The 15078-nt window shown below is 45.3% G+C and overlaps 1 protein-coding gene across 1 annotated transcript in view; it reads left to right on the top strand.

Annotated features, from left to right (window-relative positions):
- The window catches only part of STMND1 (stathmin domain containing 1), a gene marked incomplete at its 3' end in the record, with an annotated part of 35292 nt that extends 26851 nt beyond the window's left edge, over positions 1-8441 (top strand). The window contains exon 4 of the mRNA XM_030189209.1: positions 8307-8441. Coding sequence (XP_030045069.1) covers positions 8307-8441 — 135 coding nt within the window. The remainder of the gene's footprint in view (positions 1-8306) is intronic.
- Between the last annotated feature and the right edge of the window lie 6637 nt (positions 8442-15078).

Below are 15078 nucleotides of genomic sequence, written 5' to 3'. Positions count from 1 at the left end.
CCTGCCCTCCACTCCATCCATGTCCAGCATTTCTCCTCTCTTCCCTCCCTCTCCATCCGTGCATCTCCTTCCTGACTTCCCTCCCCTCCCTCCATCCATCCATGTCCAGCAACTCTCCTCTCTCCCCTGCCCTCCCCTCCATCCATCCATATACAACAAATTTCCTCTCTCCCCTGTCCCCTCCATCCATCCATCCATGTCCAGCAATTCTCCTTTCTCCCCTGCCCTCCCCTCCATCCATGTGCATCTCCTTCCTCTTCCCTCCACTCCATCCATGCTCAGCATTTCTCCTCTGTTCCCGCCCCTCCACCCATGTGCATCTCCTTCCTGACTTCCCTCCCCTCTATCCATCCATGTCCAGCAATTCTCCTTTCTCCCCTGCCCTCCCCTCCATGTCCAGTGATTTCTCTTCTCTCCCCTGCCCTCCCCTCCATCCATGTGCATCTCCTTCCTCTTCCCTCCACTCCATCCATGCTCAGCATTTCTCCTCTGTTCCCGCCCCTCCATCCATGTGCATCTCCTTCCTGACTTCCCTCCCCTCTATCCATCCATGTCCAGCAATTCTCCTTTCTCCCCTGCCCTCCCCTCCATGTCCAGCGATTTCTCTTCTCTCCCCTGCCCTCCCCTCCATCCATGTGCATCTCCTTCCTCTTCCCTCCCCTCCATCCATGTCCAGCAACGCTCCTCTCTCCCCTGCCTTCTACTCCATCCATCCATATCCAGCAAATTTCCTCTCTCCCCTGCCCCCTCCATCCATGTCCAGCAATTATCCTCTCTTCCCTGCCCTCCCCTCCTCTCCATGTCCAGCGATTTCTCTTCTCTCCCCCTCCCCTCCCTGTCCAGCGATTCTCCTCTGCCCTCCCCCTATGTACAACAATTCTCCTTTGACCCCCACCCTCCCCCATCCATGTCCAGTGACTTGCCCAGCTCCCCCTTCCCAGCTCCCTCTTTTCAGTCCCTGAGTTCTAGTTCCCTCCTCTCCATCAATGTCCAGCAACTCTCTATTCTCCCCTGCCCTCTCCTCCATCCATATCCAGCAAATGCCCTCTCCCCCTGCCCCCTCCATTCCATCCGTCCAGCAATTCTCCTAACTCCTCTGCCTTCCCCTCCATGTCCAGCAATTTCTGTCCCCTTCCCTTCCAGCGATTCTCCTCTGCTCCTTCCTTCCCCTCCATGTCCAGTGATTTTGCCTCTCTCCCCGACAGCCCTCCTCTGCCTCTCCGTTCCTTCCTGCCCCCCCCCCCTCGTGCGTTTAAACCTTTTATTTTCAGCAGCGACGACAGTGAAGAGCAGAACAGCAAGCAGGCTCGCCGGTCCAGCCTTTCCCTTCCTTCACAGACAGTGTCCCACCTTCCTTGATGATGTATTTCCTGTCAAGGGCAGGACACTGACTGTGAGGGAAGGGAAAATCTGGAGGCGAGCCTGCTTGCTGTTCTGCTCTTCACTGTCGTCGCTGCTGAAAATAAAAGATTTAAATGTGCGGGGGGAGGCAGGAAGGAACAGAGAAGAGGGCTGTCGGGGAGAGGAGGGCAGGAAGTAGGGACTGAGAGCGCGTTGTTCTGGTCCTGCATTGGGGGGGCAATGCCCCCCCTCGCCCCCCCCCCAAGCTACGCCCATGATCCAGCATCCCTCTGTGTCCCTCTCCCCCTTTTGTGTCAGCATCTCCCCCATCTCCTTATTCCTTCTATGTCCAGTGCTCCCTTTGCCTTTTGCTGCCCCCACCCATGTCCAGCATCTCCCATTTGTCTTCCTACTAACCCCATATCCGGTATTTTCCTTCACCCTACAACACCCATGCCCAACATCCTCCCTTTTTTTTACCTCTCTATCTCTTCTCTCTCCTTCCCGTAAGCCAGCCATCCAGCCATCTTCCCATCCCATTCCACTACCCCCTGTCTTCCCAGTCTAGCTTCTCCCTTGTCACTCTATTCCCCCCAATGACCACTATCTCCCCTTCTTCCACCTCCACAAACATATTCCCTCAGCAGTGGCATCCTCACTCAGCTAAAAGATAAAACAAACACAGCGAGAGTAACAAACAAACAAACAAACAAACAAACAGGAAAATGCTCTCTGGTGCTTCAAAATCTGAAAGATTCTGAAGCACCAGAGAGCATTTTCCTGTTAGTTTGCCACCTTCACTGTGTTTGTTTTGTCTGTTTGCACCTGCAGGGATTGGTTTCTTCTGTTCCTTGTTGACCCTCACTCAGCTGTCATTAGCCCTAGCACTCAACTCCATTCCCGCTAAGTCGAATGGTAATAAAGGAAACAGAAACCACAGAGCTTTCCCTGTTGCCTGCGCTCCTATTGGCTTCTGCTGGTCCCAGTCCCGTCTCTCAAAAACAGGAAGTGATGTCAGCTTGAGGGCAGGATCAGGACCGGCAGAGCCAACAGTTACACAGGCAAGAGGGAAGGCCCCATATTTCTCTTAACTTTATTGCCATTCGACTTAGCAGGACTGGAGCCGAGTGCTAGGGCTGATGGCAGCCGATTAAGTGTTGGGGCATTTCCTGCAAATTCAAGAACTGGGGTGGCATGCCCTTTTTTTTGCCACCCTTTGCTACCTCTTGCCACACTGTAGTGACGCCTATGGAAGATAGTCCAAGAAACAAATCCCACCAAAAACCTACTATACTCAACTGCACACCACTGCCATAGCCCTTATGCCTGCAAGTGTCAGCTATATGTAGGTACAATAGGTTTTTGGTGGGTTTTGGCTCCTCCAGGAACCTGCTTGCTGATCTAATAGGATTGACCATAACACCTGAAGCTGTCATATGTATTGTTTCTTTTATATCTTTGGGGGGGGGGGGGGTGAGAGATGGTCAGTGACCACTAGGTGAGTAAGGGGGGGTCATGCCTTAATCCCTCCAGTGGTCATTTGATCATTTGGGTCACCATTTTGTGACTTAGTTGTTATTAAAACAGGTCTAGCCCAAAACATCTAGGTTTTAGCCCTGAATGTTTTTGCTTTGTTCCATTATGGCAGAAAAATGTCTAAATATTAGGAATGCCCAAATCCTGCCCCCTTGTGATTTGGATGCACATCAGATGAATCACAAAGAAAATGGGCTTTGAAAATTGTGATTTAGATGGGGGTTTTTTTGGGGGGGGGATGCTATTTTGTGCCACTTTTTGGACATTTTTCTGTTTCAAAAATGAGCCCCTTATTCAAAGGCTGATAACACTGAAGAACTTTAACAGCAAACTGAAAAGTTAAATAACAATTAATAAAAGAAAAACTTTGATGGACGTGCTCTGTTGCACATCTGTTCAGCAGAGCAGAAGAGACAAAACTAAGGAGATGAAGAGATTGCAGCATGTAGGAAGGACCATGCACACTTAGAACTTTACACCATGTTTTGAGGTCTGCAAGAGCAATTCCATCCTGATACAATCAGATGATGTGACCCACTTGTCTGCCTGTCTGACTCAATTCTGTCTGTCAACGAAAATGTTTTTTTACAGATGCATTAGGAAACCATGCACTAAGCTTCATCGCATAGTTCTAATACATGGCTTATTGAGCTGGCCCACTGTGTTTGCTGGTAAGAATCTTGTGCTGCAGAATGACGCAAGTCACTGGTGTTGCTAGACAAAACTAGAGTGTAGTATAGAGAACCGATGATTACTCGAAGGGGTGAATGAGAAAGTGGAGGAGGCTGAAATGTTACAGCTCTCTCATGGCTTAAAGAGAATGTTTTGTAAATTTCTGTGAAGATTGTTGAGGAGCATGTGAATATAGCACAGATATGTGTGTGGGTTTAAAATTTACTCATGCTGAATAAAAAACTATTTCATTCTTGAAGGTAAGGCAGTGTGAGGTAAAAGAGACAATGAAATACTTTATGGAGTAAAACTGTGGAAATAAGAAAACAACTCAGTACATGAATGATATTGTACATTGCTTGTAAATTTTCACTCCTTTACACATCCTTCACATTCTTGTAAAAATTGCAATTCAAAATGCATTAAAATGCATTAAAGTAAGAATTTGTTTCACTGTGATCTACACTACACATTCTTTATGAATGAGCAATATATTAAAAAAGTAATTAAGAATAAGAAACCAAAAAGTCTTGATTGTATAAGTTTTCAAGTGTCAACTGTGCACAGATGAATGGTGCAGTTTTTGCCCAATTTTCTTGGCAGACTAGCACAAGCTCTTTCAGATTTCCTTAGGCTTATTTGTGGACTTCAGTCTTCAAGTCTTGTTACAGATTTTCTATTAGATTCAGGTCTTGGCTTTGCTTGGGATATTCAAGAACATTCACTTTCTTCTTGCAGAGATGTGCCATTGTTGCTTTTGCTTTGTGCTTAGCATCATTGTCCTGCTAAGCTATAAATATGGCAACAGATCTTTACCTAAGGAAAGTAAACAAAAGCAAGAGAAAAAGGAATCCAATATGGTTCTCCAAACAAGGGTCTGAAAAAATAAAGGCAAAAGAGGCAGCATTCAAGAAATACAGAACGCAGCAAGAGGAACATAGAAAAGATTACCTGGAAAAACTCAAAGGCGGAAATACAGCTAGCAAAAGTACAGGCAGTATTAAAAATGGCTAAAGATGTAGAGAGGTGACAAGACTTTTCTCAGATATGTTGAAGAAAAAAGGAATTGTAAGACTGAAAGATGATGATATCCACTATCCCCCACGCAAATCTGGGATAGTCTGATTTACGTGCGCAACTCAGTTGGTTCTCAAGCCAATCAGTGCCAAGAATTGGATGTTAGCAAGCAGTTATTGGTATTAATTGGCACTAATTGGGATTTACACACATAGTTCTTGAAATGTATTATATAAAGCAGTGCGTGCAAATCATACTGCATGGTTCTCAAAAGGGAGCATGGCCATGGAAAGAATATGGGTGGGCTGTGAGTGTGCCTAACTTTTATGTGCAGTGTTATAGAATAATCCATTCTATGCCTAAATTTAGATGTGAGCATTTATAGGTTTTCATTAGCATAATTTGCTGTGCCTAGATTTTAGTTGCATGCACATTGTTACACGTATTCTATAAGCTGCACCTAAAGTTTAGTCATGTGGATGGCATTATGCATATTCTGTAAACAGTGCTTAATTTTAAGCGCGGCTTATAGAACACACCTAAGAGTGTTTTCAATTAGCGCCGATTTTTTAGGAGACATATATAGAATTAGATCCTATGTGGAGAAAGATGAGAAAAAAGCAGATGAAAATATTTCTCTTCTGTGTTCATCAAAGAAAATTCTGTAAAAGGACTGCAGTTGACTGCTAAGGGTATATATGGAAATGGAGTAGATATTGCACTATTCAAGGAAGAAATGAAAAACTGAAGGTAAACAAAGCCATGGGGCTGGTTGGGATACATCCAAGAATATGGAGGGAACTTGAGAAATCTTGGTGGGACCTCTTAAGGATTTATTTAATAGATTCTTGGAGATGGGAGAAGTTCCACAGGACTGGAGATGAGTGGATGTGGTTCCGCTTCACAAAAGTGGACACAGGGAAGAAGTGGGAAACTAAAGGCTGATAAGCCTCATTTTGGTGGTTGGAAAATTAGTGGAGGCACTGATCAAGAAAAGGATAGTGAATTTTCTGGAATTCAACAGGTTGCAAGATTCAAGTTGCAATCCGTCTAGAATTATAAAGAGCGTGGAGTAGAAATTGTGAAAATAAATAAGTCAATATAGTTTTACCAAAGGATAATCCTGCCAAATGAATCTGATTGATTTCATTGACTGGATGACCAGAGAACCGGATAGAGAACACGTACTAGATTTAATCTACTTGGATTTCATGAAAGCTTTTGATACGGCTTCTCGCAGGAGGCTCCTGAATAAAGTGAGCAAGCTGAAGTTAGGACCCAAAGTGGTGAACTGATCAGAAACTGGCTGACTGACAGATGACAGAGGATGGTGTGAATGGCATTTGCTTTGAGGGGGGGGGGGGGAGCAGAGTGAATGCCAAAATAAAAGGGAACAGAGTGAGTGAGTAAAATTGCTTGGAGGAAAGGAAGGTGAGTAGTGGAGTGCCTCAAGGATTGGTACTGGGGCCAATTCTATTTTAATATATTTATGAATGACATTGCCAAAGTATTAGAAAGAAAAGTTTGTGGATAATACAAAGATATCCAACAGAGTGGACATCATTGAGGAAGTAGAAAACATGAGAATAGATCTACAAAAATTAGAAGAATGGTCTAAGATCTGGCAGTTAAAATTTAGTGTGAAGAAATGCAGAGTGATGTACTTGGGGTGTAGAAATCCAAAGAAGATGTACAAGATAGGGAATGAGAGACTGATAAGCACAGAATATAAATCAATTCCTTCCTGTGGTAGATATTCCCCAAATATAAACATTACTACTACTACTACTATTTAGCATTTCTATAGCGCTACAAAGTGTACACAGCACTGCACAAACATAGAAGAAAGACAGTCCCTGCTCAAAGAGCTTACAATCTAATAGACAAAAATAAAGTAATCAAATCAATTAAAGTGTACAGGAAGGAGGAGAGGAGGGTAGGTGGAGGCGAGTGGTTACAAGTGGTTACGAGTCAAAAGCAATGTTAAAGAGGTGGGCTTTCAGTCTAGATTTAAAGGTAGCCAAGGATGGGGCAAGACGTAGGGGCTCAGGAAGTTTATTCCAGGCGTAGGGCGCAGTGAGACAGAAGGCGTGAAGTCTGGAGTTGGCCGTAGTGGAGAAGGGAACAGATAAGAAGGATTTATCCATGGAGCGGAGTGCAGGGGAAGGGGTGTAGGGAAGGACGAGTGTGGAGAGATACTGGGGAGCAGCAGAGTGAGTACATTTATAGGTTAGTAGAAGAAGTTTGAACAGGATACAAAAACGGATTGGGAGCCAGTGAAGCGCCTTGAGGAGAGGGATAGTACGAGAAAAGCGACCCTGGCGGAAGACGAGACGGGCAGCAGAGTTTTGAACCGACTGGAGAGGGGAGAGGTGACTAAGTGGAAGGCCAGCAAGAAGCAGATTGCAGTAGTCCAAACAAGAGGTGACAAGGGTGTGGATGAGGGTTTTGGTAGAGTGCTCGGAAAGAAAGGGGCGGATTTTACGGATTTTGTAAAGAAAGAAACGACAGGTCTTGGCGATCTGCTGGATATGATCGGAGAAGGAGAGAGAAGAGTCAAAGATGACCCCAAGGTTTCGAGCTGAGGAGACGGGGAGAATGAGAGAGCCATCAACAGAAATAGAAAACGGGGGGAGTGGGGTTTGGGGGGAAAAATGAGAAGCTCGGTTTTGGTCATGTTTAATTTCAGGTGGCGTTGAGACATCCAGACAGCAATGTCAGACAAGCACGCTGAAACTTTGGTTTGGATGCAAGGTGAGATATCAGAGGTAGATATCAGGGGGAGTCATCAGCATAGAGATGGTAGGAAAATGCATGGGATGAGATTAATGAACCAAGGGAAGACGTGTAGATAGAAAAGAGGAGGGGACCAAGAACAGAACCCTGAGGTACGCCGACAGGCAGAGGGATAGAAGTAGAAGAGGATCCATTAGGATGTTAAATATAATTGGTGAAAATAGGAATGCTCTCCTGCTAATTTTACCCTATAGGATCTATTATTATAGTTACTATATGTGTGAATGATCAAGGGAGAGGAGGAGTAGAATAGCAAATAGACTTTTGGAAATCCTGAGCATATGTGCTGTTTTCCTTCTCTAATCTAAATAAACACCTCTTTTTAATTTAGCTGAAAGTGCACACACTATAATCCGGGCTAAGGCCTACCTGTTTGATGCTGCTTTTGACTCTTAACTTGTCACTTGCTCATAACCTTTATCTTCTTCCTCTCTTCAATAGTCCCTTCCCTATGTGTCCTTCTGTCTGTCCTGATTTAGATTGTAAGCTCTTTTGAGCAGGGACTGTCTTTTATTCATGTTCAATTGTGAAGCACTGCGTACGACTGGTAGCGCTATAGAAATGATTTATAGTAGTAGTAGTAGTATAGAGGCCTGTGCATACCTTTAGCAGGCAGAGGAGGGTGATTTTCAGACAGGCTGGTTTACCAGAATAATTACTTGCAATTTAACTGGGTAAATGGATTTGATTGCCAAAACCAGGAAGCATACACCTCTTTGCAGTTACTGGGAAACCAGATTCATTTCTAAACTATTGATGCAATCAAGAGTCTTTAATGACCCAAAGTGCTCACATATGAGCAATGAGTCTCGAGCCCAGGCAATAGAGGGAAACTGGGGCTACTGAAACCCAGTGATTTCTTTCTTTAGGTGCAAATTTGTTTTCAAGTTCTGGCACAAGTTGCGCTGTCCTGTGGAATTAATAATTATTTTTTTCTTTGGCAGGTCGAGACATTAGAGAAACCCCTGAAGAAGCCACCTGCAAAGCTGGAAAAACTGAAGATTAAAAAGAAGAAGAAGAAGACTTTAACACGGGAGGACATTGAAAATAAAATGAAAGCTGCAGAGGAGAGGAGAAAGGTAACAGCAACCCTTCAAAAGCATTTTCGTTTTCTAGTGGGAACAACTCTGCACAGGGTGAGAAGCACCATTAGTACTGCAGCATGCACACTTCTTGAAACCTTCCTTTACACCAGTCTGCTGCCCCCTGGCCTACATCAGATGGCTGGAAAGAGTATATGTAGATGTTTATAGAATCAGAAAGCAAAAAAAGCAAGAGGGAGAGAAGTAAACCATGCAGGGAAATAATTTTATCCCCTAGTAGTTTCAGTGTGCAGAATCACATGCTAGTTCTGTGGCTTGTTGACTCAGCTTCCATGAATCTTTTGTCCTACAAGACCAATAGAGTTTGGACATGACACAAAGGGCCCTGTTTACTAAGCTGCACTGTAGGCCAGCAAATTGTTTAATTCATGCTAAAAATTAGTGCACACTAATGCTAGAGACACCCATAAGAATATAATGGGTGTCTCTATCGTTAGCATGCCTACAGCGCGGCTTAGTAAACAGGGCCCAAAGATTTTACAGATGGGATCAGGGGAGATGACTGCATACTCCAGAGCTGATCCTACTAAGCGCAGCATTCTTTTTGGGGTGGAAAAGGAGCATGGGAGAAGGTAAGAGGGTAATTCTGAAAAGGTCACCAAAATTTAGGTGCCAGGATGCTGTGCACTAAGGGGTGAATTCTATATATGGTGCCAAAAAAGCGCTATTCTATAAGCCGTGCCTAAATTTAGGTGTGATTTATAGAATAGCACTTAAACCCAGGAATCGCGCCTAACTTTAAGTGTGGCCATTTGCATCAACTGAAAGGTGGTGCAAATCTTCACACCTAAATTAGGTGCATATCCTCCTTTATTATATAACAATCTGCAAAAATGCTAGGAACGCCCCTGTTCCGCCCATGACCCTCCCATTTCCATACCCCCTAGTGGAGGTATCTATCTCAGATTAGATAAATGGCAAGTTATGTCCTCCCTACATGGGGCCACCCACATGGTGAAGGTGTACGTCACATAGCAAAAGAAGGAAGCTAAGCAGGTGCAACCCTGGTCAGGAACTGGATGACCAAAGTAGGGGACCAAAATCAGTGGTGTAACCTTTTGCTGTATTGTCCATGTGAAAGTGATTGGAGGGCATGAACATATCTCAACAGCCCAATGGAGAGAAAGACCCCAACCCAACTGGATAATATATAATATATAATATATGAATGGGGTCAGTCTCTTTCTCTCTCTCCCCCCTCTCTGGAGGCAAATGCCTGGTGGAGGTATCTATCTCAGATTAGATAAATGGCAAGTTATGCCCACCCAATGTGGGGCCACCCACATGGTGAAGGTGTATGTCACATGGCAAAAGCAGGAAGCTAAGCAGGTGCAACCCTGGTCAGGAACTGGATGGGCAAAGTAGGGGACCAAAATCAGTGGTGTAACCTTTTGCTGTATTGTCCATGTGAAAGTGATTGGAGGGCATGAACATATCTCAACAGCCCAATGGAGAGAAAGACCCCAACCCAACTGGAAAATATATAATATATGAATGGGGTCAGTCTCTTTCTCTCTCTCCCCCCTCTCTGGAGGCAAATGCCTGGTGGAGGTATCTATCTCAGATTAGATAAATGGCAAGTTATGCCCTCCCTATGGTGAAGGTGTATATCACATGGCAAAAGCAGGAAGCTAAGCAGGTGCAACCCTGGTAAGGAACTGGATGACCAAAGTAGGGGACCAAAATCAGTGGTGTAACCTTTTGCTGTATTGTCCATGTGAAAGTGATTGGAGGGCATGAAACTATCTCAACAGCCCAATGGAGAGAAAGACCCCAACCCAACTGGATAATACATAATATGTAATATATAATATATGAATGGGGTCAGTCTCTTTCTCTCTGTCCCCCCTCTCTGGAGGCAAATGCCTAGTGGAGGTATCTATCTCAGATTACATAAATGGCAAGTTATGCCCACCCTATGTGGGGCCACCCACATGGTGAAGGTGTATGTCACATAGCAAAAGCAGGAAGCTAAGCAGGTGCAACCCTGGTCAGGAACTGGATGGGCAAAGTAGGGGACCAAAATCAGTGGTGTAACCTTTTGCTGTATTGTCCATGTGAAAGTGATTGGAGGGCATGAAACTATCTCAACAGCCCAATGGAGAGAAAGACCCCAACCCAACTGGATAATACATAATATATGAATGGGGTCAGTCTCTTTCTCTCTGTCCCCCCTCTCTGGAGGCAAATGCCTGGTGGAGGTATCTATCTCAGATTAGATAAATGGCAAGTTATGCCCATCCTACATGGGGCCCCCACATGGTGAAGGTGCATGTCACATGGCAAAACCAGGAAGCTAAGCAGGTGCAACCCTGGTCAGGCACCAGATGGACAAAGTAGGGGACCAAAATCAGTGGTGTAACCTTTTGCTGTATTGTCCATGTGAAAGTGATTGGAGGGCATGAAAAGAAACTATCTCAACAGCCCAATGGAGAGAAAGACCCCAACCCAACTGGATAATATATAATATATAATATATGAATGGGGTCAGTCTCTTTCTCTCTCTCCCCCCTCTCTGGAGGCAAATGCCTAGTGGAGGTATCTATCTCAGATTAGATAAATGGCAAGTTATGCCCTCCTAATGTGAGGCCACCCACATGGTGAAGGTGTATGTCACATGGCAAAAGCAGGAAGCTAAGCAGGTGCAACCCTGGTCAGGAACTGGATGGGCAAAGTAGGGGACCAAAATCAGTGGAGTAACCTTTTGCTGTATTGTCCATCTGAAAGTGATTGGAGGGCATGAAACCATCTCAACAGCCCAATGGAGAGAAAGACCCCAACCCAACTGGATAATATATAATATATAATATATGAATGGGGTCAGTCTCTTTCTCTCTCTCCCCCCTCTCTGGAGGCAAATGCCTGGTGGAGGTATCTATCTCAGATTAGATAAATGGCAAGTTATGCCCTCCCTACATGGGGCCACCCACATGGTGAAGGTGCATGTCACATGGCAAAAGCAGGAAGCTAAGCAGGTGGAACCCTGGTCAGGAACTGGATGGGCAAAGTAGGGGACCAAAATCAGTGGAGTAACCTTTTGCTGCATTGTCCATCTGAAAGTGATTGGAGGGCATGAAACCATCTCAACAGCCCAATGGAGAGAAGGACCCCAACCCAACTGGATAATATATAATATATGAATGGGGTCAGTCTCTTTCTCTCTCTCTCCCCTCTCTGGAGGCAAATGCCTGGTGGAGGTATCTATCTCAGATTAGATAAATGGCAAGTTATGCCCTCCCTATGTGGGGCCACCCACATGGTGAAGGTGCATGTCACATGGTAAAAGCAGGAAGCTAAGCAGGTGGAACCCTGGTCAGGAACTGGATGGACAAAGTAGGGGACCAAAATCAGTGGAGTAACCTTTTGCTGTATTGTCCATCTGAAAGTGATTGGAGGGCATGAAACCATCTCAACAGCCCAATGGAGAGCAGGACCCCAACCCAACTGGATAATATATAATATATGAATGGGGTCAGTCTCTTTTTCTCTCTCCCCCTCTCTGGAGTCAAATGCCTGGTGGAGGTATCTATCTCAGATTAGATAAATGGCAAGTTATGCCATTTCAATGTGGGGCCACCCACATGGTGAAGGTATATGCCACATGGCAAAAGCAGGAAGCTAAGCAGGTGCAACCCTGGTCAGGAACTGGATGGGCAAAGTAGGGGACCAAAATCAGTGGTGTAACCTTTTGCTGTATTGTCCATGTGAAAGTGATTGGAGGGCATGAAACTATCTCAACAGCCCAATGGAGAGAAAGACCCCAACCTAACTGGATAATACATAATATGTAATATATATTATATGAATGGGGTCAGTCTCTTTCTCTCTCTCCCCCCTCTGTGAAGGCAAATGCCTGGTGGAGGTATCTATCTCAGATTAGATAAATGGCAAGTTATGCCCAACCTATGTGGGGCCACCCACATGGTGAAGGTGTATGTCACATGGCAAAAGCAGGAAGCTAAGCAGGTGCAACCCTGGTCAGGAACTGGATGACCAAAGTAGGGGACCAGAATCAGTGGTGTAACCTTTTGCTGTATTGTCCATGTGAAAGTGATTGGAGGGCATGAAAAGAAACTATCTCAACAGCCCAATGGAGAGAAAGACCCCAACCCAACTGGATAATATATAATATATGAATGGGGTCAGTCTCTTTCTCTCTCTCCCCCCTCTATGGAGGCAAATGCCTGGTGGAGGTATCTATCTCAGATTAGATAAATGGCAAGTTATGCCCACCCCATGAGGGGCCACCCACATGGTGAAGGTGCATGTCACATGGCAAAACCAGGAAGCTAAGCAGGTGCAACCCTGGTCAGGAACTGGATGGGCAAAGTAGGGGACCAAAATCAGTGGTGTAACCTTTTGCTGTATTGTCCATGTGAAAGTGATTGGAGGGCATGAAACTATCTCAACAGCCCAATGGAGAGAAAGACCCCAACCCAACTGGATAATATATAATATATGAATGGGGTCAGTCTCTTTCTCTCTCTCTCCCCCTCTCTACAGGCAAGTGCCTGGTGGAGGTATCTATCTCAGATTAGATAAATGGCAAGTTATGCCCAACCTATGTGGGGCCACCCACATGGTGAAGGTGTATGTCACATGGCAAAAGCAGGAAGCTAAGCAGGTGCAACCCTGGTCAGGAACTGGATGACCAAAGTAGGGGACCAGAATCAGTGGTGTAACCTTTTGCTGTATTGTCCATGTGAAAGTGATTGGAGGGCATGAAAAGAAACTATCTCAACAGCCCAATGGAGAGAAAGACCCCAACCCAACTGGATAATATATAATATATGAATGGGGTCAGTCTCTTTCTCTCTCTCCCCCCTCTATGGAGGCAAATGCCTGGTGGAGGTATCTATCTCAGATTAGATAAATGGCAAGTTATGCCCACCCTATGAGGGGCCACCCACATGGTGAAGGTGCATGTCACATGGCAAAACCAGGAAGCTAAGCAGGTGCAACCCTGGTCAGGAACTGGATGGGCAAAGTAGGGGACCAAAATCAGTGGTGTAACCTTTTGCTGTATTGTCCATGTGAAAGTGATTGGAGGGCATGAAACTATCTCAACAGCCCAATGGAGAGAAAGACCCCAACCCAACTGGATAATATATAATATATGAATGGGGTCAGTCTCTTTCTCTCTCTCTCCCCCTCTCTACAGGCAAATGCCTGGTGGAGGTATCTATCTCAGATTAGATAAATGGCAAGTTATGCCCACCCTATGAGGGGCCACCCACATGGTGAAGGTGCATGTCACATGGCAAAACCAGGAAGCTAAGCAGGTGCAACCCTGGTCAGGAACTGGATGGGCAAAGTAGGGGACCAAAATCAGTGGTGTAACCTTTTGCTGTATTGTCCATGTGAAAGTGATTGGAGGGCATGAAACTATCTCAACAGCCCAATGGAGAGAAAGACCCCAACCCAACTGCATAATATATAATATATAATATATGAATGGGGTCAGTCTCTTTCTCTCTCTCCCCCATCTCTGGAGGCAAATGCCTGGTGGAGGTATCTATCTCAGATTAGATAAATGGCAAGTTATGCCCACCCTATGTGGGGCCACCCACATGGTGAAGGTGTATGTCACATGGCAAAAGCAGGAAGCTAAGCAGGTGGAACCCTGGTCAGGAACTGGATGGGCAAAGTAGGGGACCAAAATCAGTGGAGTAACCTTTTGCTGTATTGTCCATCTGAAAGTGATTGGAGGGCATGAAACCATCTCAACAGCCCAAAGGAGAGAAGGACCCCAAACCAACTGGATAATATATAATATATGAATGGGGTCAGTCTCTTTTTCTCTCTCCCCCTCTCTGGAGTCAAATGCCTGGTGGAGGTATCTATCTCAGATTAGATAAATGGCAAGTTATGCCCTCCCTACATGGGGCCACCCACATGGTGAAGGTGTATCTCACATAGCAAAACCAGGAAGCTGAGCAGGTGCAACCCTGGTCAGGAACTGGATGACCAAAGTAGGGGACCAAAATCAGTGGTGTAACCTTTTGCTGTATTGTCCATGTGAAAGTGATTGGAGGGCATGAAACTATCTCAACAGCCCAATGGAGAGAAAGACCCCAACCCAACTGGATAATATATAATATATGAATGGGGTCAGTCTCTTTCTCTCTCTCCCCCCTCTATGGAGGCAAATGCCTGGTGGAGGTATCTATCTCAGATTAGATAAATGGCAAGTTATGCCCTCCCTATGTTGGGCCACCCACATGGTGAAGGTGTATGTCACATAGCAAAAGCAGGAAGCTAAGCAGGTGCAACCCTGGTCAGGAACCAGATGACCAAAGTAGGGGACCAAAATCAGTGGTGCAACCTTTTGCTGTATTGTCCATGTGAAAGTGATTGGAGGGCATGAAACTATCTCTACAGCCCAATGGAGAGAAAGACCCCAACCCAACTGGATAATACATAATATATAATATATGAATGGGATCAGTCTCTTTCTCTCTGTCCCCCCTCTCTGGAGGCAAATGCCTGGTGGAGGTATCTATCTCAGATTAGATAAATGGCAAGTTATGCCCTCCCTACATGGGGCCACCCACATGGTGAAGGTGCATGTCACATGGCAAAAGTAGGAAGCTAAGCAGGTGCAACCCTGGTC

Source organism: Microcaecilia unicolor, unplaced genomic scaffold (genome assembly GCF_901765095.1).
Source record: "Microcaecilia unicolor unplaced genomic scaffold, aMicUni1.1, whole genome shotgun sequence".
NCBI lineage: Eukaryota > Metazoa > Chordata > Amphibia > Gymnophiona > Siphonopidae > Microcaecilia > Microcaecilia unicolor.
Note: the sequence above shows the minus strand (reverse complement) of the source record. Positions and strands in the feature narration are given on the sequence as shown.